At 38.4% G+C, this 27,484-nt stretch overlaps 1 protein-coding gene across 3 annotated transcripts in view; it reads left to right on the top strand.

Annotated features, from left to right (window-relative positions):
- RAD51B (RAD51 paralog B) overlaps positions 1-27,484 on the top strand; it is a 423,923-nt gene that overhangs the window by 181,720 nt on the left and 214,719 nt on the right. For all 3 annotated transcript variants that reach the window (XR_002273163.2, XM_020583651.2, XM_010390711.3), the window contains exon 8: positions 25,146-25,242. Coding sequence is in view for 2 of the 3 variants with exons in the window: in XM_020583651.2 (XP_020439240.2) it covers positions 25,146-25,242 (97 nt within the window). In the remaining variant the exon portion in view is untranslated. The remainder of the gene's footprint in view (positions 1-25,145; positions 25,243-27,484) is intronic.

Consider the following 27,484-nt stretch of genomic DNA (forward strand, 5'->3'; position numbering starts at 1 on the left):
TATTCAAAACAGGATGTTAATTGAAAAGCCCTTTTATATGTATTATGAAATGTTTGTTTTCACATTTTTCAGGCCCTGCAAGACGTATTTATTAATAGATTACTGCATTTACACTTTCTTTAATGAAAGGTGCATAATGTACAGGTTATGTAGCGACACCACATTTTTGTCACAATTTGCAAATGAAACAAGGTTGAGTCTGGACAGTAATTGGATGGGGGACTGCTTCCCTGTGACAGGTGGGTGTGTGGGTAACAAACCTGTACTTGGGGGCTGTTGCTGGTAATTTTTTGTTAGAGGTGTTCTTCCCTCTGAGTCAGGTCTGAGCCCATGTCCTGGAGTAAAAGATTATTGCTGGAAAGGGTACGTGATCAACGAGATACAAACCCATGGTTTCAACATCTTGTGCTCACCAAAGCACCCACTGTTCTTTGTGTAGAGACCTAGGTGTTCCAATTAAATCCTGAAAGAGCATCCCTGTTTTCTTCCCTAAAATAATTTTCAGATTTGACTTGACGGAAGGGTTTTTGGTTTTCCTTTTATATGTATTACACTGTATTGTAGTTTAATGACTCATTCTTAGTCACAGCAATGCGTGAAGTTCAGTGGCAGTATAAATAATTTCTTGACAGTGTATGGTAGTTGATAAAGCATAATGCAATTTTTCTGTGTATGAGAAATTATACAGTAGATTCTGTAGGGTCTTTGGATAGTTTTTTATGCACTGGACAACAGCACTTCTGCTGCTCCATCTTTATTAGGATCTTTTAGTGTATATATAGAAGAATTATTAAACTAATGGTTAAGAGATTTTAAAAGAAGCATTTCTTCTGGACTTTGAAGCTAAATCAGAGGGAAGGTGGGGGAATCATGATTTTCTTCCTGCTGCAGCTGTGTTGTGGATTATTTTATTTGACTCTGTAATGGACAGTTGGATTGGATTTTCTTTTGTCTTTCTTCTGGTGGTCATTTATTAACATGCAGTTGAATGAGGGCTGTGTCAAAAATAACTTTGCTCTGATAATGTCATGTGTAACTTCTGCGCTATCAAATGCAAGAAAATTAACATTTTAAATCACTGTAGGGGGGATGCCCAGTCTAGCCACGATACAGCTTGAGATGTCATCTGCTTGACCTCTCTTTTTGTGCACTGTCCAGGTGTGTTTCCTTAAAAAAAGGAAGTCCCAAGTGTGATCAAAAAGAGGTCAGAGAACAAATTAAGCAAATCATAGGGTGTGGTCTTGGTAGTACATCTTGTTTTATCAATAGATAATCTGGCTTCAGGGGAAAAGTGCTTAATTATCTGCCTTGTTGAAAGGGACAAGAATTATACGAACAGGGCACTGGAAGGAATAACATTCCTTATGGAAATTCCTATGGGAAAATACCTTATGGGGGGAAAAAATGGAATTCATCATGTTAGAATGCAACAAGACAGCCTGGAAGAAATGCTAGTTAGCTTCCATCTATGGCACAAACAAGGGAATTAGATTACTGTAAAAGGTAAAACATCTGCATAAATTCTTAATGTAACAACTGTGTATGCTCATGCAGCAAAGGATAACAAAATTCAGGAGCAGAAAAAAATACTGAGTTTGTACAGGATGACCTTCCATTTTAGTACAGAAAACAGAACTCTGAAACCAGAGCTAGTAAAAACACTTTTTAAAAAAACTTGATTTTTATGCATGAATGTGCTATTTTTCAGGTTTATTTAGTATTCATTACAAGGGAAAGACAGGCTGAGATCTGTATTAGGAACTAGATTTGCTACAGGTTTTCATTGCTTATCTCTTAGTCACTTTTGCCATTCTGCTTTAAAAAAATAGAGCTAATAATGCTTAGCATATATAAATTATTTGACACAGAGAGAGGTGAAAGTTGATGGGTTTTTATAAATACCCCAAGATCTGGTTAAAGTCTCCTTCCCATGATATGCAAATTAGAAATAGAATTTCACTTGGAAATGAAAAGCAGTAATTAACATTGCAACTCTGCTCACTGGGCTGAGCAATGAGACAAATCTACTAGAAATCAGGTAAGCAAGAGACAAAACCACTGCTGAGCTCATCTAACTGGGCCAACAAGTCCTTACCCCCTTTCCCACCACAGCAGAGAAAGCAGAGCTATGTGGGGTTCCCTGCAGCAGGTGAGATGCTCTTTCATTCAGGGGCTGCTGGAGCACTTCCCTGAGAAGAACCAGCAGTGGAATGCAGAACTGTTGTCTGGAGAACTAATTCCTGTACTTGACCAGGGGGCAAAACAAAAATTGCTGGGAGGCTTCATGTGAAAGAGTGTGAAGCTGCCATGGAGGTACTGCTTAGAAACAGGGATTGTACTCCTGTCTAATGTGTAACAGGCAATAGGATATCAAAGGGCTGAAGAGCCTGCAGGAACAGCTGAACATTAATTGTAAATGGCAGTGGGCAGCTGCCAAAGCAGAGCAAGCTTTTAGTAGTGCTTTAAAAGAAGAGTAGATCAAGTAGATATGTTTAATACGAAGAGTGGTTAACCCTGCTGTCTTGTGATCCCCCTCTGGTCTCGTGAGCTAAGCAAGTTTAGTCCAATCTCTTAGGATGAGAGGCAACTCTCTTGTGCCATTAATATGAGGAACCCTTTGTAGGACAGAGTAGGGGATGTGTTGCATGGATATTTGTTTTGTGGTATCAGGGTTTCCTTCTCTGGTCAGGGATTTTTTTTTTTTTTTTTTTCTCCTGTCCTGCTGTTTGGGTTACATCTAGAGTTGTATCTTTCATTAATTGCAATAATTAAAAACCTGAAGGCATTTTTCAAGTGAGTGCATTATCTTTCAGGAAGTAAGTCTGCTGTCCCTGACTTCCCTCTGCAGTTCTTTCGTGTGTCCCATCTTTTTTCAGTCCTTCCCCCAAACTGTTCCTATACTACTGCTACCTGCCTGCACTGCAGGCAAGTATTTAAGCATGTGCAAAGCAATGGGCAACGAAAGGACAGCATATGATGTAGCCACTCTAGTCCTGTGCAAAGGTGTTGTGCATGGCCAGATATGAGGGGGTGGCACTTGTCATTGATATCCTGCTGGGATGGCCACCTTCTTGTCACTGGCTTATTGGAACAGGACTTTCTCAAGCTTGCTAGACCATCAGCTGTATTACTGATAGAACTGGAGGTGTAAGAGGAGTTACCTTTTCAATACCACTTGCTCTAGTTTCTCCCCGACTCAGATGCGAGTGTAAACTGGTGAATTTCAGTATTTCGTTTAACCTGTTCTTTGATTTGATATAGTAATCCAGCAGTGTTTAGGATTGCAGTTTTCAGAAATCAGCAAGAGGAAAAGAGTCTAATGCGTATTAGTGGTTCATAATTAATAATCAGCTTTTCTCCAGTAAGGAAGTATCTCCCTTTTTTATTAGGTTGTTTTTTTTTTTTTTTTTTTTAATTGAAAAGATTTGGATTAAAATATCTAGTATATCCATAAATGCAACAGCAGGTGGCAGAATAACTTCACCAGAAGTTGGTTTCTTGGCATGCTCAACTTTTTGTCAATTAACTTAGAGAGAAAAACAGATGCCTCTATGTGAGATGTGACCAATTGCTGTTCTAAATAGCTGTCTTAACAGAATGTAACAGGCAATTCCCAAACACATGGAATTGTGTGCCACAAGGTTTTCTTCAGTTCTTAATCTGATTGTTTGCTTTTTATTTCTATAGAATGGTTAAATGCTTATTAAGAAAGTTTCTGAAGAGACTGTAAGTGGTGCCTTGCTGTTGCAGAACAGGCAGTGTGTAAGTCACCAGCTGAAGTGCAGCAAATGCTATTTTCTGCAGAAGTGTATCTATGTAATTATTACATAGATATAATCCTTTCCTGTTGGAGAAAAGCACCTATGTAAACATATTGCTATGAAATGCATTGTTCTGGTGAGCAGTTTTGCTGTCGTCTTTGAAGAAATAAGCTCCCTGGGAAATTACTAGAAAATCTTGACCAGTGTTGCTCAACAATCAAAGCCTAACGACTGTGTGAAAGATGTATCTTGTGGGTTGGAGAATGGGGAGGGTGCAGCTGTGAATTGCATTTAATGTCTCATGGTCTGTTTAGCAGCTCCTTGGCTTTCTCATCTGCATCTCCCTGGGAAAAAGTAACAGTGTTCAAAATTCTGAACACCTCCAGACAATACCATTTAAAATAAATAGGATGAATAGACAGCCTATTAGGTAATGGCCTCCTTCACCTTTCTCAGGTGATGGTTTGGGCTATACACTGGGCTACAGCCAGTTCTTCAGTCTCAGCTGGCTGTTCTAAATTTTTGAGAACTACCAGGACCAGAAATAAGGATGTAATGAACTGGTATTTTCCCACATTGTAGCAATGGAAAAGAGCCTAACATAAGGGCAATTATGAATTTTGTTCTCCTTTGAAAGTCTGAAATCACAGTAATGGTGGAATATTATTCTCTTATTTTGGGTCCTGACATGACCTCTTCTTTAGGGCAGACTCTTATCCTGTAATTCTACAAACGTTCTATGCACACAGTAACACAGCAGGACTGCTGCAAGAGTCATCCCATCTCCATCCAGGCTGGGCAACTGCATAAGTTTAGGCCTGTTCAGTTTAAGTCCACAGAAACATCTTCCCACATGGAATGGGCACCAGTTCAGGGATGGAAATGAGATGCAGGAGTGGGCAGGGTAGCTTCTCATTTCAGTCTCATCTTACTCCATTTAAAACATATGTGAACATATGTGATTTTACCATTTCATATAGTGATCATTCTGTGTCGAAAAGATACTGGAAGTCATAAAGATTAGAGTTGTGGGGTTTTTCCCATAATGGGTACCTATAAAGATGTCCCCAAGGAAACACAGGGCAGTAGTTGTGCCATTAGTGTGTTTTCTTATTTTCAAAATATGTCTAAAATGGTTTTATGGAAAAAAAAATTTCAGATAGCATTTGATCTTATCCTTCAATGGCTGAAAATGGCCCACACACAGATGGCAAAACCTCAAAGACAGAGATATCACAAACTTACAAAAATTCTTTATTACACAGTGCATGTATTGAAATGTAAGATGTTCTTATGTAATAATACATTATATAAATCAACATTCTGAAGGAGAAGGGAAACAATTAACTCCCAGGTGTCTTAGCCCAAATGACCTCCCAGTGCACATTTGGTGCATCAGATGGTGAGTTTGTGGAGTTCCAGGAAGGCCTGAGAACGAGAGAGATGCAGGTGGGGGCTTTATGCCAGAGCTTATGAGAGAATTTTATTTTGCGTTGTGAAAAAAGTAATGGTACAGAGCATAAGTGTACAGATGGGCAAAAATATGGTGCCTGCATGGAGTGAGAAGAGGAACTTTGGGTGTGTTTGTGTGTGTTGTGATGCTGCTGTTTTATAGTGGAATTTTAAGGAGTTCATCCACATCAGTGTGAGCTTTGCCACAGCTTTGGTTTTTTTTCAGGCCACCCTGTTGATGCACTTCTCTTGTATTTAGCTTTATTTCTCTTTCATTTAACTTTATTTCTCTTTAACTTTTCCATAGTTGCTGGAAATGCCTCTTCTCTGTTACATGAAAATAGCTGTGAGATCAGGATAAGTATTTGTGTAAGGTTTTTCACTGAGAACTTAAATATTTAACACAATCAGATGGTTTCGGTGAGTGGTCCTTATCCCCTTTCTCTCTTTTTATGCCAGTAGATTCTTTGTTTACTTGATTTAGACATACTTCAGGAATTTGTTTGTTTTTATGTCTTCATTTATTTGCTTTTTCAATTCATCACAGCTCCCTAGATTTTATTCTTATATATATTAACTGCTATAGTTTTTCCTCTCAATCAGCTGTATTAGTCTGACTATTAATTTTCTAAGGTCTAGCTGTATATCAAAAATAATACTTAAATTTTTCACTCTATCTATTACTAGGGCTGTCTGTTGTCTGAGATGTATTCCTTCTGCAAAACCTGCAGGTTTTTAAAATTACTTTTGAGCTGAAATGCTTTTAACTTCATCTCTCTTTTCTGAATTTAGCATTGCTAGGCTAGCTTCTGAAGTTTTCGGTTTTGGGGGTACTACTGTCAAATAAGTTTGTGATATTTCCTGATAATTCCAGGTATCTCTAAAATGCTCAGTGCTGACCATTGATTACAGTTTGTAAAACAAGCAATTAAAAGCAATAATCCTAATAGACTTAATTGCCTTTATTGTTAGTAGGAGTGTTGATGTTATTAGTCTCCACTTTTATGCTCCTTGTCCTTCTTCTGCAGTATGGAAGAGAAATATAATTCTACGTGTGACCTCGTATTTTCGTGGCTTGGGTTTGTCTTAATGAAGATTCAACAATACAGTATGTTCTCTGCTATTCTTTCAGTATAATGTTACTGTAATCTACTGGAAATCTAGTTCCTCCTCTGTGGCCAGATACTGATTTTGTTCCATAGCCTCTTTTTTTTTAACATATATAGTTTGCCTAAATCCTGTTCTGTTGCTACATCCTCTAATTTGACACCATTGCCTTTAAGCTCTTAATAGTGGTATGGTAAATGTATATTTATTTTTTAAATGTGCATATCTAAAATATTTGCTTGGTGAAACTTTTTTGAAAACACCTTGTTTCAGTGATCCCTGTCCATTTTCCAGTTCTGCTATAATGCTTTTTTCTCCCCTTGAAGTACTAATTCTTGACTGTAATTCCAGAGTGTAGAGACAGGCTGGCTGCAACTTACACTTGCAAGAACACGCAGCCTCTGCCTCACACAGCAATTTGTCTTTGAATAACTTTTTGCGTGCCAATATTAAATAGAATTTAATTATTTATTTAATAAATTTTAATAAATATTTATTTATTAAAATACTGCCAAATTTTTTCCATCAATGGCTGATTGAATTCTTTGATATCAACTCAGGAAAGCACTTAAACATATTTTAATTAGTGTTTTAAATATATACTTAAAATTGAGTACATGCTTAAGTGCTTACTTGAGTAGGAATACTTGTTCAGATTGTTCTTTAGTTCTTTTCTCTCTTCCTTCTGATGTTTTGTTTTCTAGAAATATGTGTGCATGCTGTACTATTAACTCTTTCTGGGCCCGACGTTTTATACTGTCTCCAGTGAACTGAGAAGAAATTTTAGAAGAGTTTATTAGACACTTCCCTTACAGTTGTCTTCTGCTTTTAGTGAACTTCACAACCTTCTCTTTCAAAACAGAAAAACTGTCTTGATGTTTCTGAAGGGAGGTAGGCTTTGTCTGGTTTAGAGAGAGGTGCAAGTGCTTTACTGACTTACCAATTGTAGTTAAAAGAATGCTTCCAATCCTGGATGTGTGTTCTAAAGCGTTTTGTCTTTGTTTCAATAATATTTCTGAAAACAGGCGAAGTCATAAGAATGATTGATGGGACACAAAGTTCATAAGGGCCCAAAAGACAGTTTCAGGCATGTATGCATGCAAAACCATGATGTTCAGCTGGGAGAAGGAAAGGAAGACAAATACATCCCTTTTGGGTTATAGCTCTGGGACCATTTATTACAATTTACTGTTGTTTCCCTGGCAATGTTTAACTTAAACTTGGTTTGATCCAACAATACAGAAATACTTGTGAAAATTAGAAAAGCTTTCTAGTTTTGCATATCAGCTTGTTCCAGTATCTCCAGTGTCCAGTCTTAGGTGAGTAAAATACAGTTGGGAGTGGAGATGTGCAAAATTTCTGCAAGGATGTGATTTATCTGAGTCCTCCCCAACATGTCCTTTTTTTTCTGACTTGAAACCTCTTAACTTCAAGGAAAAGAGAAAAATTGGGACATGCAGGTTGTCTTAGCTGTTAACTTACAAATAAAACAAACAAACAAATAAATAAATAAATAGACACTGTGTATGCCAGACCTCATAGTGCATATCCAATGTCCTAGACATGTCAGAATTGCTTTTGTAACTTGTATAGCACATATTCTTACTTTTTGCCTATTAAGGATGATTTGTTGACCCACTGATGGCCTCAGATAGTATTGCTTCCTCTCTGTTCTGCCCCATGTCCACTGTTTTCCTTGGTCAATTGAAAGTGTTACGATAGGCCTGTAGTACCATAATTTCAAGGTATCTATAAGATATTTACATGGTATTAATGCTCTCTTTGTTACCCATTTGGTTATATGAATTATCTCTCTATGTTCATTCAGTTGCAATAATAATGAACAAAAAAAAGGTGAATCAAAATCTGCCCTATCTTTGTGAAACACTGATGTAAACTGTAACAGTGTACATATAAAGCTACTTGTCTTTTTGCCAGTCTGCAGTTGCTTTTTTAAAGCTATTTGACACTGAGAATTGTCATATGGCCTCAAATTGAGAATTATTGCAGGGAGTACTCAGCTACAAAAGTTCCAGGTAAGCTATCATTATCTTTGAGTGGTGGATGAACCAAATCAGATAAGCGTAGAAGTAATTTTTTACTCAGATCCATTATTCTTCCTGTCATGGGAAAACACTACTTGAAAAGTTATTTTTGAAGATTTAAGTAAGAGTATACTATGTTCTGCCTGGTCTTTTTGGTAAATGAATATATTATTTTCCTTTCCTGCACAACCACATAGTCCCAAATATGATGCTGTTAGACAACAGTCTGAACAATGTAGGGCAGTCTGGCTCTGAACTTTTTGCTCTGAAAATTTGAATTTTAAAGCCATCTGCTAAAACGCCTTCCTTCAGCATATTTTTTCACTTTCTAACAGACACTTGTGTAGTTTCCTATTTTCTTCCTAGAAAAGAGAAGGCAATGGCAAATCTGTGATTTGTACTTTATAAAATCCAGTTATTGTAGATCAGTGGTCATTTTATAAAAACCTGCAGTTATTGTTCCCTGAAACAGTTCTTCAGATTTGCTGCCTTTTTACTGGCATTAATAAAGACCTCTTAGATACTGATGCCCTTTTACACTTACAAGGTCTCCCAGACTCTTTTCTTCATTTTCTGGTCTGTAAAATCCCTGTCTATCTTTTTTTGAGATTCAGGATCTGACTGTTTGAAGTGTTTTGAGAGCTTCTTCTGAAAAATATCATACCAGGGCACTTTTTTATTGTGTTCAGGCTTTTTTATTTGAGAAGCTTTGTCACATATATGTCTGTGTTTGTTGTGTGGCTTATAGATGTAGACAGAATTTGAGTAACTGCTTGTGTGAATATATAGGGCATATTATATTGCTCATACTGTTGAGTACTTATTAAATCTGAAGGTAGTTTCTGCCTCAATTTATACTTTTCCATCTTTTGCACAGCCGGTTTTAGATGCAGGCAAAGAAAGCAGCTGTACAGGAAGGCAGAGTGGCAGATTTAGCAAAATACTTCCATTACTGGACAAACATATCTCTGCTGCTCTCTTCTGCCTATGTTTGAATGCTGTCCCTGGTTTGAGAGTGAAGATGGAAGGAATTGTTGTGCTAGCATAGAGCTGAGTGGCGTTGCCCTTCTCCAGCCTACAGTGTTACACTGCAAGGCAGGGGATTATTTGAGTTCTGGTTTGATCTGGGACAGAGGAATTGGGAAGGGAGTGAGCGTGCCTGGACAAGCCTCTGACATGATCCAGATCTGGGGCAAAGAGCATGTACATACTGTGTGTACATGTGTATGTTATAAAATAATGATCATAGGCTTCAAAATTGAACTCTATCATGGCTCGACTTCTTGGTAAACTAGATTTGTAGTGCAAAGAGACCTATTAGTTAACTTTTTTCTACTTAGTGTTACAAGTTCTCAAGATTTCACTATGAATCCCACAGTAATGGTTATCTGATGTGTTTCATTCACTCCTGTTACAGTAGCTATTTCAATGTTATAGGAGCTTAAGAAAAAATTTTAATCTCCAAGAATGGAGAGAATCTGCTTATGACACAAACCAGAATGCGAATAAGAATATAGTCCTATACAATGTGTTATTAACTCCTCCTTTATATCCTCAAAGTGCTACAAGTTTTCAGGAAAATGAAGAATGGACATTATTTGACCTTGTTCATTTGCCTAAAACATCTTCCTGGTTTTCTGGTCCCCCCAAAATAATGCTGCGCATTGGCAAGGTGGAGTTGGCAGCTATCTATATCTAGATTATCTTTTAATCACCTAAGCCCAATGCTATCCGCACACAATTTCAGAAATATGTTTCACAAAAGCTTGTAGTTTAGTGCTATCTGTGGAATTTGGGCTACTGTGACCCATTTAGGCATTGGTGAGTAGGCCTGAACTGTAAAGGTCATATCCAGCCTTTTATCAAATTGAGAAGCATTTAGATGTGTTGGTTTGCAGTGGGTCTGCATTTATTCTTGAGGCTGGCTTTTGCTATTTGTAATCAGGATAGGAACTATGACAAAATGAATGATGGGTCTCTCTTGTGATGGTCAGTACAGAGACAGTTCTCAGTCTGTACTGCTGAGAGTGGATGGCTTCTTGCTTGGGTGAGAATGGCTTTTTTGTTTGTGGCCTCATTCCTTGAAGTGTCATGAAACTTGAAGCATGCACTTTGCCTTCAAAGCAGCAGTTTTCAGAGCTCTGTGCCCCGCCGTGTTCTAGATGTGTCAATTCTGTTCCTCCCATTTATACTTGCTGCTGGTATTCCAGGCAGTGTTCATTCCTGGAGGAAGTTTATATTCGTTTTCCATAAATCATGCCTTCTCTTTAATTATTTGTGCCTCAGAGCCCTTTCTCTCTGAAACTTCAGTGCAGATATGGCTCTTGGTGAGCCATTGCAGTCTGCAGTTTCCTCAGCAACAATTCTTTCTTGGCTGTTGAGACGGAGTTTGGACTGAAATCTATGTAATCACTGATGTACTCTCCAGCCTGTTAAAAGGTCAGCTTTTGCATCTGAGATGGAGTTTTTTATTTCAGCACTGACCTGATCTTTCTCTGTGTGTGTGTGTTTTACCCTGTGCTTTTGCAGAGAGGAACAGAGCATTTTTGCATGCTACTTATACTGATATATACAGATCCTTATTGAGCCTCATATTTTAAAAGTAGTCCAAAGTCTGTGCTTGTTGATTTTGTAACACCCTGAAGAATAACTGTTTATTTGCCTTTTACTGGCACAGGAATGGATCTGAGTTATCCAGTTCAGAAAATAAGTTAGTACAGGGCTGATTTGAAGCTATTCTGCATTGCTGTTATTTTGTTGTCTTTGCTGCTCTGGAACTATTCAGTACTCCCTGCTCTATTAAACAGCTCTTTAAAACACCCTCAGTAAGCTCAAGAGAGACCAAAAGTTGTTTCCAAGAACAGAGTTTGCAGCTAACGTTTAAATAATAAGCTGGCATCTATTCGTTATTTTCCGTCTGTTTTAAATACAGTGCTAATACTTTACAGAATGTTGTACAACATACCAGAAGTTGAGCCACGAGGAATTTTTCAGATTTGCCCTTCCCAAACTTGCAGTGAAAGCCAGTGATGCTTTCACTCCCAACTCAAGCAGATGTGAAGGATTAAAAAACCACATCAACCCCCCCCCACCCCCGCAAGATGCTGAAAGGAAAGAAAAAAACCAGTGGGTTTTCTGGAGGGAAGTTTTAAGATTTTTGTTACAAGACCAACAAGCCCATACATAGAACCCACAGAGATCAACTATTACTGCTAAATTGTATTAGATGTTGCACGGCTATACATTGGAAGACTCTGGGAACACAGGGTGGTTTGTGGTGGTGCACTGTGATCTTAATCACACTTCATGCAGTGAGTTCAAAGCATTAGGAAAGCAAAATACCAAATCCCACAATACTCTTATGGGGTAGGCATGAGGCCTGCTTTCAAAACGGGGCACAAAGAATTTATTGTATATGTAAGCAGTTGCAGCTACTTAGCCTCAGAACCAGGATTAGAAAACATGCGATTGGACTTCTGCTCCCTCCCTTCAGTATTAAGCGAGGTGAAGAGTTAATAAGAAGAGAAAAAGTCTGAACTGGTTGTTTCTCTGTGAATGTATTTATGAACAAAATGATGAAGCTGGACAGAGACAAGTCCCTGGTCATGTTTCACTTTGGTGTAACTCCCTTAGGATCAATAAAACTAGACTTCCATTAAATCTTATGTAGTCTGGAATAAAAACTGGGTAATATTAATAGAATTCAAAATGAGAACTTACCTTGTCGGGCTAGTTTCTACACTGAAGTGGGTATCTAATGTTCTGGAGTAAGAGAGAAGTCTAAGAGGTAGCTGGAGTATAATTAATCTATTACATTATGTTCTTTTCATGCATGGAATTTTAAGGCTTGGTAACAGTAGATAGGGATTGTTTTAAATAGAAAATCAATAAGTAACTTTGAGGATAAATCTATTGTAAAACAAGCCATAGTTATCTTTAGTTAGACCCAAGGAATAGCCAATGGAAAAATAACTTTATTGAATGGATAGCACTGCTACTGAAAACACTTTTCTAGTTGATACGTTTTGATGATTGCAGGAATCGGACAGCGTAACTAAAGGGGTATATGCCATAACTGCCCTTCTGTCTCCAGAAACTGTACATCTCCACACCATACAAGGTATTTTGCAAATTAGCATCCATCTAAACATGAAAAAAATGTTCACTGAGATTCAGATATAATTGAGCAGTTAGCTTTAATGTGTCACACACTCTGCTCTGCTACTGCACCTTGCTTTGAAGTTCAAGTATCTTGCATTGAATTATTTTAATCTTTGTTTTAGAAACTCTACAAATACATTATCCTCTCCTGAGAAAATCTACTGGGCTACTATTCCACTGTCAGCATGCCAATCCCAGTGTCCCAGCATCTGTAGCTGCTGCCTCCTGACCCACACCTAGTGCAGCTGAAGATGCACTTCCTGCCTGAGACATCTTACCATTTTCTTGCTCCTGATTTCCCACAGTGTTTGCTCATATGCTTCAGTCCTATCCAGAAATGCATTTCTAATCTAGGCCAGGTTTCCTATGTGTTTGCCCAGGTAGCTCACTCCTCACTGGAAGAAGCTGTTCCAATCATGGGGCTGCAGAAAATCTACTGTTACAACAGCATATCCATTCTGTTGACTAAGGCATAATTTGCTCCCCTTAAGTTCTTCTCTAAATTAAGTTAACATTACTATCTTTGCAATTTTTTATGGAACTGCATAATGGAGACTGATGTGGTGTTTTTAAGAAAGACTTTAGATGAAGCAGTTTCAATGGAGTCCAAGGAAAATGCATGTTCCTGTGAATTTTAATAACAAGTCTAGGAAATGATATTGAAAAATTCCTAGCTACAGTGAACAATTAATCTAGAGCTGCTGCAAAATTTCAGTTGGTTGTCCAGAAGACACCAGCTGCTTTTCTCTGATGCCTGTGTGTGTAGTTTGTAGGATGGACAGCAAATCTTTGTTGCACTTGGGTTGTTCGAACAAGGTGCAAAAATTACTTAAGTTTAATTCCTAAAGTGCAGGTGCCTTCTAATTGTGAAAAAGCTGAAATCCTGTGCCATTCCCAAGGTTTTCTGAGAGCTTAAGATCACTGAATGTGCCACAGCCTGATTTTATTCATCTGGCAGCAACTCTCAAGATTTCTGTTGTTCTAGTAACAGCTGTAAATATTCTAGATTACCCAAATAGCTGAATGAAGATCTTTGGTTTTGTTTTATAAAGTGTTTACAAATATTTACGTAAAAAGTGAGGTGCCGGCAATACAGAACAGTAATACAGGTAGACCCAGTGTCATTTCCAGTGGTATCAGTGGACCTATTCTCAGTGATTACCAAGTCAAAGGGGGTATGTGTCATGCTGCAGTCTCAGCACAAAAATGATTCCTCGCATTTTTCAGAGTTCATTTTCCATCCTGAGTCCTAACTTTCAAAGAGGTTCCTAATTATTCATGCTTCCAAGAAAAATACACTCCAGTTCAAGTAAGTTGGGTAGCTTAATAGAAAATTTAAAATGTGACATAAAGGCTGATTTTATTGGAGAAATACAGACTAATTATATTTCCTAGTGGAAGGGTTTAGAAAAATTAGGATACAGAGGCCAAGATAATGCCACTGAAATTCCAGAATGTTTTAAGCCACAATTTTTTTTTTTCCTCCCAAATATCAACAAAAAGAAACTTGGATGATTTATGTCCCCTCTCCACTTCTTTCCTCTAGGTGATCAGTTCTGACATGTTAGGAAAATAATCATAACATACATGTTTGGGCATATTTTTTTCCTGTCTCATTATGAACTATTTATCTATTAGTAGTAGACTTCTTATTTTAATGTGCTTTTGTGGAAGAAGCACTTAGGATAATCTTACTACTGTGTAGCAAGGCTTCCTAAAATGCCATAGCAATCTTCAAAGAATGCTAATAAAACTTCGTAGCACAGTCTGCCACTGTGCCTTTTGTACAGGTTGCATTTATTATTTTTTTTAGGAAAATTTTCTTCAGAATATCTTAGTTTAGAAAAATACATCGAACATTATAAAAGCACGAATGTGAAAGGTTAAAGCTCTTAACTCTCTAACTCTTCAGGTTTAGGAGACTGACACAAGATACATAAGTAATCTTCTTTTGCATAAAAATATTGCACTGCATTTTAGAGGTATGTTGATGTATTACAAATCTCAAAAGCTGGGTGATAAAACTTCAACTTTCAGTCCAGTTGGACTAAAATATTTTGATTATGGGAACAGTTATTGGTACTATAAAAAGTACTACCCAGCATTCAGACTGGTGTGTTTTGTATGATTGTTGCATTTTAACAGGGGCTGAGGCTACCGATGGTTTTGTAATACTATAAATATTTCTGGTAGAGGAAGATTATTGGCTAAATTTTTTTTTAGGCTCTAAAGGTGTAAATGCCATTCAGTGTATGAAAATGTCTAAAATTAAATGTTAATAGGTAGCTACAGCTTGTAATACATTTAATTCATTTTCACTTGTTCTTTCATACCTTTCTGAGCCCTGAGTCAGAGGGAAGGGAAACTTATGGCAGCTTGAGAGGCTGTTTGTTTCAGCATCTGGGTATTTTGTTTTCTGCATGACTTCTTTTTTGCAGCCATTACAGCTATAGAGGTTGATAACTGAACTTTGAAATCAGCAGGAACACAGCATTCACTTAATCAGCCATAGTTGCACTAAATAATGCTGTCAGTGTCTAGTTTGTTTTGTGAAAATTGTCAATATCTTGGTTGTCAGGCCTCTCTGCAGTATTAGTTCCTACCTGAATACTCTACAGACCTGTCAAATAGCTTGGGCAAATGGGCGGATGGAGTTATATATCCACGTTCCCTGTTACCCTGTACTTCAAACCTACTGACTGTTACATACACGGAAATAAAGCTACATGGTTATCTAAGTATAGCCATTATAGACAGGTATAAAAACCCTGTGTCTTGAAATGAGTTCAGTGAAAGGCCATAACACAGTAAGAAAACTTTTCTAACAGGTGTGCTGTAAAGCATTCTGTGTTCTCTAATGTAACCATAGGCTAGAAAAGATCTGCTCTGTTTCTGTGGTGCTGATAAAGTATGTTGTGTGCAAAAAAAGGTAAGCCATGTGATGGTGGTAGTAGTTACCTGCTTATAAAGGTTAAATGAATGGACAAGGGGAACAAATATTCTAGTACATTCTAAAGGGGCTTTCTGCTGCTTCCACAAGATACCAAGGAGCAGTCTAAACTAGCACTGTCCTCCCTCTAAGAATCTTGGCATAGGGTCATGATGTGGGAAAAGGTGGAGCTAGGAAAAGTGTTTTAAAAACTGTTCACTGAAGCGGTAAATTACAGTAGCCCATTGAGCTGTTTCAGTTTGTATCCAAGATTCAGTGAGTCTCCTGTGACCCACTGCCTTGAAGGCTTGAAGGAATTAATTGGAAGGAATCTGAGGAATTAATGAAATTAATGACATGAAGCTGTGCTTTATATGCTGTATCTCTCTAGACCTGCATGTGTATATTAGTACAAATGGTCTTTCTGATGGGCTTGTCAAAACATCAAAATCAAAGAAAAATGCTGGTAGAGTGATTATCAACTTGAAATAGGCCACAAGCCCTAAGTAGATCTTGTTAGGAGTATTTCATTAGTTTAGTAATGAATAATAGACACTTCTCCAATTACTTCATATTCCTATTGAGTTGTTAGGAAAAAGCTAAGTATCAACAGGTATAAAAATACTGAATAAAATAAACCCCAAATAGGGAAAGAATTATAAATATATAATTTTAAATATGTGATTTCTAGTAATAACATACTAGATAGTCCTGAGGTGTCCTAGAGTGCCTGGGGGAGTATGAGCCTTTCCAACTTTCAGCTCTGTGCTTGAAATCAGGGTTTAGGAATGGTAGTAAACATTTGTGGTACCTTTTGTCAGTTTGCTTAGTGTCTGAGCATCTGCCTCTACAATAGAGGTAACAATACATTTATTCCACCAGAAGGTAGTGAGATTTAATGTCAAAGAATTTGTGTAAATTTGGTAAATTTGAAGTGCTGGATGAAGCAGGGTAGATGCATGGCAGAAGGTCTGAACACAGCAAGTGAAAGCAAAGAGCCTTCAATCTGTTTTGATCTGCTAATGAAAACTAACTAGTGCCCATAAACTAAACCAGGTTTTTCACTGAGAAAAAAGTGAGCATAAATTTTTTACTTCCTTGCAGTCTTGTGAAAGTGTAGGAGATGTCTCTCCTCTCAATCTGGAGCATGCCAGTGCAGAACTGAAGTTCTGTACTACTTTGCTGGTGCTCCAGGCAACCCAGTTTCTTCCCCATCCTTCAAAATGAAACAAATTCAACCAACCAAAAGCCCTGTTGCAGAGAACAGCACACAGTCTAAGAGTGAACTGTGAGTCTGTAATTTTATTTTATTTTATTTATTCTGTTACAAGACAATTTGGCATTCATCAGAAAACTCCCTTTTAAGCAGTGGTGCTCTCTGCTTTTAGAGTTTTACAGCAGGTTTTGGCTGTAAAAGTTGCCTGTGAGGTACTTTGTGTTGCCTTGGCCAGTGTCAGACCAGTCTCTTGCTGTGGTACATCACTAGCTACACGTGAGAAAGCTCAGTTCAGAAAGCCATCATTAAGCAGAGGCTGGAGGGAAGGGTGGAGGAGAGGAAGATCTGCTGGAAACTCAACAGGGAGCTCTGGGCAACTGGCAGGATATGAAGGTGGGCGGCAATCCCTCTCGGGGTTGCACGTCTCTGCGAACAGGTCTGTGCAGGCTGCTGGATGTGAAGGCCTTCCAGGCTCACAAACCATTCTCCCGGGCAGCACAGCACAAGGGTGCTACGGTGTGGATTTTGAAGGTTACGTTTGTGTTGGCTGCATTCCTTGTTCGAAGAGTAGGAAAGGCTAAAGACCTCAGGCTGTTGCTGGGTGGTAGCTATTTCAACTTGAAGGCGTGTAGCTGCCTGAGAACAGCATGCTTTTGTTTTGCTTTGTTTCTTTTTTTTTCTTCTGGTGGAAGTTTTAATTCATTGTGATTCTTTTTAAGTAGTTGGCAGAGATGTGAATAGACACTTTACTTCTTCAAAAGGCTTATGGAATAGAATTGCATAACTTTGTACTTTTCCTATGCAAAGCAGAGTAAGTTCGATGTAAATACAGTGGCTAGTCTCTGAAAGATACCTTGGTTTCTTCCAAGTCCTGTTTATACCCCATGAAATCCAAAAACTATAAAATCACCTCTGCTGCTATGAATTGTCTCACTGAATGATGAAAGAGGAGAAGTTTGAGTAGAGATACCTTGGCAAAACAAGAACTGGAAGTTCTCTCTCTCCTAGGAGCTCCAATAAGGTTGCAGCTAGCCAGCAGTGTGTCCTGAACAATAGATCTCTGATCTTCTAAAAGATGCTAGGGAGCCTTCCAGAGAATTCTGCTTTCTTGTTTCTGTGCTGTTTAATTGCCTTTTTTTTTTTTTTTTTTACTGGATTCTGATGAAAATAGATGCAGTTGAAATCCTTTGAGGCAAGGCCAGCACTTTTAGGAGTATGCATTGCAGATGGGATTAGGAAGTGTTTCTCAATAGGCTTCCAGTGGTTTATGTGTACATATCTGTTATTCAGGGAATTATGCCAAATTCTGGTAACATTGGTTGAGATGTGAATTCTAACAGCTCTTGGCTTTGCCTTCAGTCAGGGTAGCTGCTATGCTATGTCTGAAAATATCTGTCTGCTTCCCTCCAGCCTGTGTATCACTGTTACCAGCCTGTTCCTCTGTCATACTATAGGCAAGGTGGCTGTAATGGGTACTTTGTCTTTCAGCTGATTTGGATTAGCAACAGTTGTTAAATGTGGGCATTTGTGTATTGCTCATGCCTGCAGTGAAGCAGCTTTGTGCTACCAACATTTTAGTTAGGCATGTTAAGATATTTTTGAGTATCTTAGTTAGGCCTTGCTTAAACACCAGAAGTGGTGTTTGACTTTAGACATGGGAATTTCATTTATTATAAGGCTTTTTACTTGGGATGGCTGGGCTTTATAGAGTATTTGACATTATTTGCATTCTTCGCCACAGAAACCTGAGCTGCTGGGGCTAATGGCTGCTCAGTTTAGGAATACAGGACACCTAGTGGGATAAGTATTGGGTGGGTGTGGTGATTTGCTTGGATTTGAGATGATAAACTGTTGGGTTTTTTCTTTTGTATTAGGTTCGTGTGAGCCAAAACAGTTTTCATTTTCTGAGAATGAAGATAGGTGTATATATATTTAATCCCCTGTAATTATAGTAGTTGTGATCTAATATGTTTAATTTGGTCCTAGAGCCCAGAGTTATCTTGATTGTGCTGAGGCTTTTCTCACTAAAAGGCATTCTCCTGCAAGGTGAGGCCCTGTGAAGCAGTGCTGCAGTAACTGACTTCAAGAGCTGCTGTAGCTGTGGGCACTTGACATTCTCTCTTGAAAATTGGTATTTTGGTAAGGAGCTCTCAGTATTGCATTCAGACCTTTCCTTTTTCTAACTCCATGATTTCACCAAAAATGCTCAGTTTTGACCATGTTTTATTCCTTGTGAATATTAGGTACAAATTCTGCTGCAGTCTTGCACAATTTTTGACAGCTTTTGTGGCAAATGGCTGGTGACGCTGAAGAAAATCTCCCTGAAGAAACAGAAGTTGAAGAAAAAGCCTATTCAGCATGTAGTGTAGATGAAGATCACAAATACTCTTGTTACTGTGACAGATGGTGGCAATTTAGGATTCTTCCTTGAGCAGACTGATGCCCGTCTTGAGGATGTGTAACAGGTTTTCAAGGAGAATGCTGCGGTTCTCACAGCTGTTTGAAGCATGATGTTTCACCCCATTTTTCTCACTGTTCCCTCTTCTGTTTTCAGGTTGCTGCCTGCCCCATCTGGCTTTGTGGTATTGCTTGGTGCACTGTCCTTTATTGTTTTGAGCCATTGCTTGAATGCCTCATTAAAAGCTCTGTGCTTCAGGGAAGGGGAGAAAGGTGCCTTCTCAGGGATCGGAACTAAGATTGGCTGGGGATCAGTAAGAGTTCCTTTCCGTCTCCTCCAGCATGCAGAGTCATCATCCCAGCCCTACTGACTTGTCACTTGTGCTTGGTGCTCTCTGGTGACGTTTCTTGAGCACAGTGAAAACCACAAAATAAATCGACTAATGAGGGTGGAGTAATTTGGGACTATTGCAAGTGTCCTTGCTCTCCCAGCTCAACAGGAAGCCTTTAATAAGAGTTTTCCTAAATAATGTTGCATGCGAAATAGGGATTTCTGCTTCGTTCTTGTAACAAACAGCCATTTCATGAAACAGTGTGGTTTTTTGCCTTTTGGTACATTCCAGAAGACTTTATACCTTTGCTGGTTACTGATTGATAGTTCTGTGCTGAGCTCCCTGTAATTTTGCAATAAACTAACAAGGAGGCTGAGACCACAAGTTTACAGAAAATTGCTTATTTACTCAACTGGATTTACAAGGATGACAAAGTCAGATTTAGTAGTTTCAGTGTGGTCTAGGAAGGGCAGGAGGAGTACTTGAAAAATTGTACTGTATAAATAACCAAACAAAAAATAGTTTGCTTATTCTTCTGTGTAAAGTTCTTAGGCCAACTCTCTCCCAGGACCTGCAGGGATTTTCTGCATATGCAGAAACTTTGCTATTCCTAATAAATGGGGGTGTTGTGAGTTTAGGCACAATAAATAAGTTGGTTTTTTTTTTTTTTTTTACTTTTCTAATGTGCTTCCAAAAAACTAGCATCTGCTGAAATCACATCAGTGGAAGGTGACTGACTCTGTTTTCACAACCGCATATAAAGATTTTAACAGGATTAACACTGTTGTTGACTTTTGGATTAAATCTTAGAAGTAGCAATAATCTGTCTAGAACCTGAATGCTGTTTTCCTTGGGAAGTCCTTGTGTCCATTTTTTTCCAGGTATTGGCACCTATAAAAAGTGAGAAAATGATCAGAGGAGTAAGTTGTGGGGAGTTTAAAACATGTCTAAAATTAGGAAGTTGAAAAAGTATTCCTACTGTCTTCTTGTGTTTATCTCTGGGTTTTCTAACTAAGAAGGATTCTTCTTGCTGTCATAACACTTCTAATTGTTAGATGAGGTTATTTTACAATCTGAGGTTGCTATGCTGAAGTAAAAATTTGAAGTAAAAGATTTGGAAATTGTGTGGTCCGTCATTTGTGTGGTATTTTAAATAGTAGACTTTTTCCCAGAAAAGATTTTGAAATCTGAATCTGAGTGAATTTCTAAAGAGTTGGTAATTCTGTCAGAATTGGAAGGCTGAGGACTGTAAATTTTCACTTGTTAAATAGCTCCCTTAACCAATGGCAAATTAATAAGCTGAAAGCTTAAAGGCAGTGGTTCATTGAACTCCATGGGAGACTGTATGAGGCATGTTTCTAGTGTTACTGAGCCATCTAGCTGACCTTTTCAGCTTTTCCTCTTTTAGCAGAGAGGGGAGAGTGTTTTCCATTCATGTACAGTTGCTGACGGAAGAAGCCCTACACCCTTTGTTCATCACAAAGTAGAAACAGAAAAGCAATAGCACAACTTCCTTACCTGTTGCACATGTCTGGACATGTTGTGCATGGACAGGTGTGATGGTTTTTTGTGACTCTTAGTGACAATGAAAATATTTTGTTCCATTAGTTGATGTTGGAAGTAGGAGCTCCTCTTAAAATACTGGGTGTTTTTAAAATACAATCTATTTTAAAATACCGTGTATTTCAGTATGATAACATCAAAATACCATGTAGCGTTATTCTCACTGTTGAGTGTTCTGCTGGAAGTTAATAAACGTATGACTGGCTTTGAACCTCTTGAGAGGAAGCTGTGCTTGGCTGGTAATGATGTCCAGTATCTGTCCAAAGGAACCACAACAGAGGCAATTTTTCCTTACCTGCTTAGCCTGAGGACTGAGGTCTGAGCCTGAGGTCTCCTGTACTAAACAGGTTAAATTAATGGTAGATCTACAATGAAAAGCTGAAGTGCTATTGCTAGTTCAGTGCAGGGCACTCTCTGGTAAGTCTGCTTGGACTGGTGGCCCAGCTTGTTTCCAAGCACTGTTTAGCAGTGTGAGGAGGTTTCTTTCAAGTGTGGCACCTATCAGACCAACCCAAACCTTCGTGTTGGTGGTTTGTAGGATTCAGCATAATTAACATCAAAAATAGTATTATATTCTGTTGCCCATATGTATGAAGCGATATGTGAGACTCAGCCAATGCTGTCCATGCACAAATGTGATTCCTCACCAGAAAGTCTCAGAGATGTTTCACACCAGATTTCCTTTGTCTGCCTGTGTGTTCTCTCCATATCACACACACATTTAACCATTCCCTCAAACACTTATTTGCAACTCTCTGAATGTGTCGAACCATTTCAAAGGATAGCAGAATGGAGTGTAAGCATGTCTTTCAGGTTAGTGAAGGAGACTTTGGGGAAAAAATTAATAAATTCTTTAAATGTGCTGCTGGAGTCATGTGATACCAGTATTCAGGGCTTCAAGTTTGATGCCTGTAGGACTGGTGACTGCTGAAAATGTAGGGTTTTGTTTAAGTGGCACTTTTCACTGCCAAAATATTTGTGACCAAAGTTTTACTCATGGAAAAATAAAGCTTGGCACTTTCCAGTGAGGGCATATGGTTGAAGTTTTGAAGATAGATGTATCTATTCAGAGGAATTTGCTGAATCTGTGTGCCTTTTTTCTTCATAACTGTAGCAAAAGACCCAGCTCTTTTCTTCTGTTAGTGACCCACAGCTTGTTTGAGCTAGTGAGAATTTGGAGTACTCTGCACACTCTCAGAGTGACGTTCAAACTGTATTATGGGAGCTGCACAAAGATACGTGAAAATACATATATATATGTGTGTGTGTATATATATATGCTAATAGGAATACCTGTACTTGATGAAAGAATTTTGCAGTAAGCAAGGCTGCAGAAGTGTCACGGGGAATTTGATGCCAAATTTAGTGCTAACAGCCTTGTCTTGTGGCTGAACTTGTCTTATGGAAGAACTGCATCTGTTTTGGTTCTGTAGGCCTATAGAAATGAAGAATAATCTTCAATTAATTCCAAAATAAGCATTCTGTATGTATATATGGCTTCATCTCAGAGGAAGTGTGCTTATTCAAGGTAGTATTTAAATATGTATTTAAGCAAAATGTGTAACCATCAGTGAAGTCATGGAACTAAGGATATACTTAATTCTCATACTCAGAGCAAGTCAGAGAAGCACATTTACTTGGGTAGGACTCTACTTTTTTAAACTGATCTTTTAAACTGTATAGCAGGTAATCTAGGGTATTAGTATTGAATAGTTACTGAAGGATACATCAGAAATTGAATAGCTTGAGTTAAACACAAAAGGTGAAGAAGATTTTCAGTCCTACAGCTAACAGTGCTGTGGAGTTCGTGGTTAAGGAGGAATCTGGAAGATTTAAAAAACAAGCAGTTGTGTTATTCTTGTTCATTTTTCTTTTGATTTTTTTTGAAGCTTTCAAAGTTAGTTTCCTTTGAAGGAAAGCAATAGGAAATATGGTGTGCTTAGGTATTTTTTTCTATTAAAAATGCTCCTCAAGCATGCTAACATTTCTTTAAAATGTGGTGCATAAATAATAAAATACGTGACAGCACAGTACAAGTGATTATCTTGGCACGAGTCTGGGGTGACTGAATCACTTACAGAGCTTGATACTTGTTAATAATGTGATCATTGCAAAGTGTGCCAATGAAAACTTCATACCTCACCAGTACGTGTGAGTATAAGTTTGTTAGTGCGTTCTGTTTCAGCACACTTTCTAGTATTGGATACTATGGATATGTGAGTCTGTGGCTTTTGTGACACAGTGAAAACAAAGAGAATGGTTTCAAGAAGGAAAGGTCTCACATGCTGTTCCTTATCCCTGCTCTTGGCTGCCTACTCCTTTCATTTGCCTTCAACCAGTTTTGATGCCCATCCTATCACAAGGATGAACTAGCTCACTAAAATGGAAGATAAGTATACTAACAAGAAAAAAAAAAAAGGAAAAGTGACTTTTTTTTCCCTTTATTAATAAATTGAATTATCTTACCTTGTAATCTTATGAACAAGTCAGCCATCAGTGGCAGCAAGGATTTGCACGCACCAGACCCTTTCAATCTGCTTTTGACTGCTTACAGGTACACACAGCAGCTCCAGGAGAAACAGCAGAGGGGTGTAATGCGTTTCTTGTGTGTTTGCTGCTAGCAGTATTGCAAGTTATACCTTAGCTGAGGGTGTATGACCAAACAAGGCTGTTATCTACCACGTCCATGTTCACTGCAGTGATCGTAAATGCCCAGTCCTAAAAGGTACATCCTGTGGTTAAGCTGTGCAGAGTGATCACAGCCAGCTGAAGTTTGTCAGAGCTTATAGTCAATAGCTGTGGAGTTCTGAGGGTCTTGAACTCCTGTTGAGTAAGTGAAGATTTGACTTACACACTTTTTGGTTTAGTTGATTCAGTCCATACAGCTCTCAGGCACCATCGTGCCTGCTTGCCAGCACAGAGATGAGTGGGCTTGCATGAGCAGGGAGGTAGAGTCTTGTAAAGGTCACACACTCCATCACACTGTTGGCACCTCACGTCATGCTGCCTGAAGAAGACGTCCTGCAGCACCACCACTCCGATTACAACTCAATGATCTGACACAGCTTATGTGGGGTCTCAAAATGGGAAAAGAAAGGGCAGAGTGTGTCATATCTTACTGCTGAAAATACTAGAAAGCAGGAGGAAGACATGATCGGAGGGAGAGAAAAGCAGTGGAGGGAAGAGCAGAGAAATTCCTCTTCCTTTTGACAATGGTAAACTGTTACTTTATTCTAGTAGCATCATGAAACTGCATCCAAGTAGTGTGTAGGATTCCTTTCTCCTGTGTCAAATACAGCTGAAGACAGGCCATTAATTTCAAAGAGAGTTTGTTTGGAGTGGGGTCTGTTCTCAGTGCAAGCAGAAGGTTAATTTTGGTTCTTAAAAAAAAAAGTAATTTTTAAAGTTTATGTCAGTTAGCAAAGTGGAGACCAACTGTTATTGCAGAAAGTGCAGCTGCTTAGAGATCCAAAGCATTACAAGATAATTGTGGCTATAGCTATGCTCTTCTCTCTGAGGTGTTTGCTTAACGTTTTCTGTTACTAAAAACCAGTATGTGTTCAAAGGTGCAAGAAATTGTTCATCTCTTGTAAACATGACTATTGCTTATGCTGTCAGAGGAGAGCACTGTGGGTACTATAGTCTTATATACTAGAATTTTGTGATCCTGAAAAACGCTCAAAAATATGTAAAGATAGCCCTGTAACATTTAGTACTTTTGTGCTTCAGATCAATGGGGATGTATCCCTACCACACCATGGCACTGTGTTTCAGCCAAAGGGAGAAAGTGTGTAAATTGTGTGGAAATTTTAGGAAAATAGATTTCCTATTTGCCTGTGAAGAAAATGGGCAGTTTTTGTAAAAAGCATCAAATTGTTCATGGAAGATGAGCGAAAGATGAATGAAGCTCTTCAGAACAGTAGTTCCATTTAAGGTGCCTGTATGTATCAACATACTTGTTGTTTAGTATTTCATCTTTTTAACAATATCCCTTTTCCTCCACTTCTTGCAGTTGACTCCTTCAGTTTCTGGAGGTAGTTCAAAATGTGTTGAATTTGCTGAAAATCAGTATAGAGGGTCATCTTGATGCTATGCCTGGAGGATTCCAGTCCTGGGCTTCTCTCTGCCTTCTAGTAGCTGTAAAAATTCATTTCCCTTCCTCCTCTCCTTGTCTGTTTGCAGGTTATCTTGACGAATCAGATTACCACATCACTGAGCAGTGGCCCTTCGATCCAGGCAGACCTGGTGTCTCCAGCTGATGATTTGTCCCTGTCTGAAGGTAAGAAATCCCTTCTATCAGAACTGAAACTCTACACTGACACAAATCCACACTGTAACTTGCAGTCTTCTGTTGAAATACAGGGGGCTGAGTCAAATTATCAAGTCTAACCTAACACAGTCTTGAAACAAAATTATTTTCCAGTTTCTCTGAAAACCCATGTATAAATAGAAAGTATGTGAAGTAGCTGAAAGGATCAAACGCTTTCTAAAGGCTGGGAATCAATTTATGAGCCATGTCAGTTTCTCAGCATTGTACTGTCACTCATGTGCGTTTAAAGCATTATTTTCTTAGTCTTCTAAAGCTGCTGCAAGAGTAAATACACAGACCAGTCTGCAAATTTCATCTTATCTAATGATTATCAGTGATTCCAAAGAGAAACAACTGGTTATGAAGGAAGGAAACCAAATCCTCAGTCCTGTTCCTTGAATTGCTACTGTCTGGTTTTCAAGTACAGTGCCTCAGACTGCATCTCTCTGTTGTGTGAATGTAATAGGGGGATTTTTATAATGCCATATATTACTTTACATCTTCATGCTTCTGTTTTCTGCAAGGAATTATAGAAAAGCACTTTTTTTGAGCAATAGTGAGGACTTACTGTGTTAAGAAGAAAAGATATTTCTGAATCAAGGTTTACAAAGTAATAGAATAATTTTGTTTTTTCCCACTTGCAAAGAATAGTCAGAGTACCCTCATGACAGACAGATGCAGAAAAGTTTGTTATTTACTGTTGAGTTCATGCATAGATCCAAACGTGTGATGCAAAGCAATGCTCATCTTCCTTGCAAAGGCATGATAATTGCACGTAGACTTTCCACTTTGTATAACATGGGCATTCACGCTCTTTGTCTCCTTGCTGCACTTTCTGGTGGTTCTGGTCAGATTCTCTGTGTTCTGGTTGATCACAGAGTCATCTCAAGCTTGTCTGATTTAACATCAGTACAGCTTGGTGGCAAAAATAACTAAGCAGTGGTTAAAATTGACATTATTTCTGTAACTCATTTCAGTGGACAAGAGAAAGAGCTTGAAGATAGATTTAAGCAGAATTTCAGGAAGTAGCAAGTAACTTCAGTGCAATGCCTTAACACTGACTGATGTGTTTACTTCATAATTTTGTCGATAGGGGCTTGGCAAAGCATGGCCCATTAAATAATTTCGGAATTGTCCTTGTGGCTTTTATTGGCTCCACACATTGCCAAAGTACCTCTGAAGTACATTGCTTGAATACTGCTCTCTACCTCTGGCAGAAAGAGTTGAAATTTGGTAACTAGATTTGGAAGATAAAGGCATAGTTTTTCACCTTTATGATTTCCTTCTTTCCCAGACAAATGTTCTTGATCACAGTACTTGTGCTTCTCTTTGTCCTTTAGAATTGCTATGTATGAGTTCCTTTGAAAAGAAAGGCACAGCTGACTCTGAAGTGGGAGTAATAACAAAATATGTTTTCAGTAAAACATTTTTGTCCTGTGGTTAAAATATTTGAAGATACTTTGGAAAAACACATGGAATAGTTGAAGGGTTTCTAAATTTCCCAGCACATATGAAAGATTCTCAGTGCTGTGCATCAGCTGTAGTTCAAGAGTATTCTGGAATCAGGACTACGCAAGAGAGGGCATAATGATTTTTCTAGTAGTTACAGGTTATTAATGAAGCATTCATGTTGTGTCTAAACTACCACCATTGCTTTTCACCTTTTAACTCAAGAATGAGTTAAAATGTATTGGTGCTCTGTGTTTTATTCCTTTATTGCTCTCATTCCTTGTTTTTAATGAAGGATCTGAAGTGGTAAGATGTGCCAGCATCACACTTGTTGAAAAGGGACACGTTTATTTTGCCACAGGACAAGAACAGTGCAGACATCAGTAGTGCAGGCTCCTTCAGTAATTCAAGTTTTATCAAAGGATGTAGGGCTGATAAACTCCTTTCCTTCTCTGCCTTCCTTTCTTTCTTGACTAACATTGATATGGCATTTACTTACTGTGTTGTGTAATGGAAGAACACAGTGCATCTCCACTCTACATACTTTTCTCCCGATGTCTTTCTTATTTATAGAATGACTGCTTCTGGATTTCCATTTTTCATCCCTTTTAACCCCTGCTGTCTATTTGTGAGTAAATGTGGAATTTCAGGCTCATGCAACATGTGATTTCCATGTTTATCTTCCTACCAAAAGACACAGGTGTGTTTCAGTGCATTCTTTTAACATCACGGTGTTGCCCTTAATGTATTTGGTGTTAGCTCT

This window comes from Corvus cornix, chromosome 5 (assembly GCF_000738735.6).
Source record: "Corvus cornix cornix isolate S_Up_H32 chromosome 5, ASM73873v5, whole genome shotgun sequence".
NCBI classification, from domain to species: Eukaryota; Metazoa; Chordata; class Aves; order Passeriformes; family Corvidae; genus Corvus; species Corvus cornix.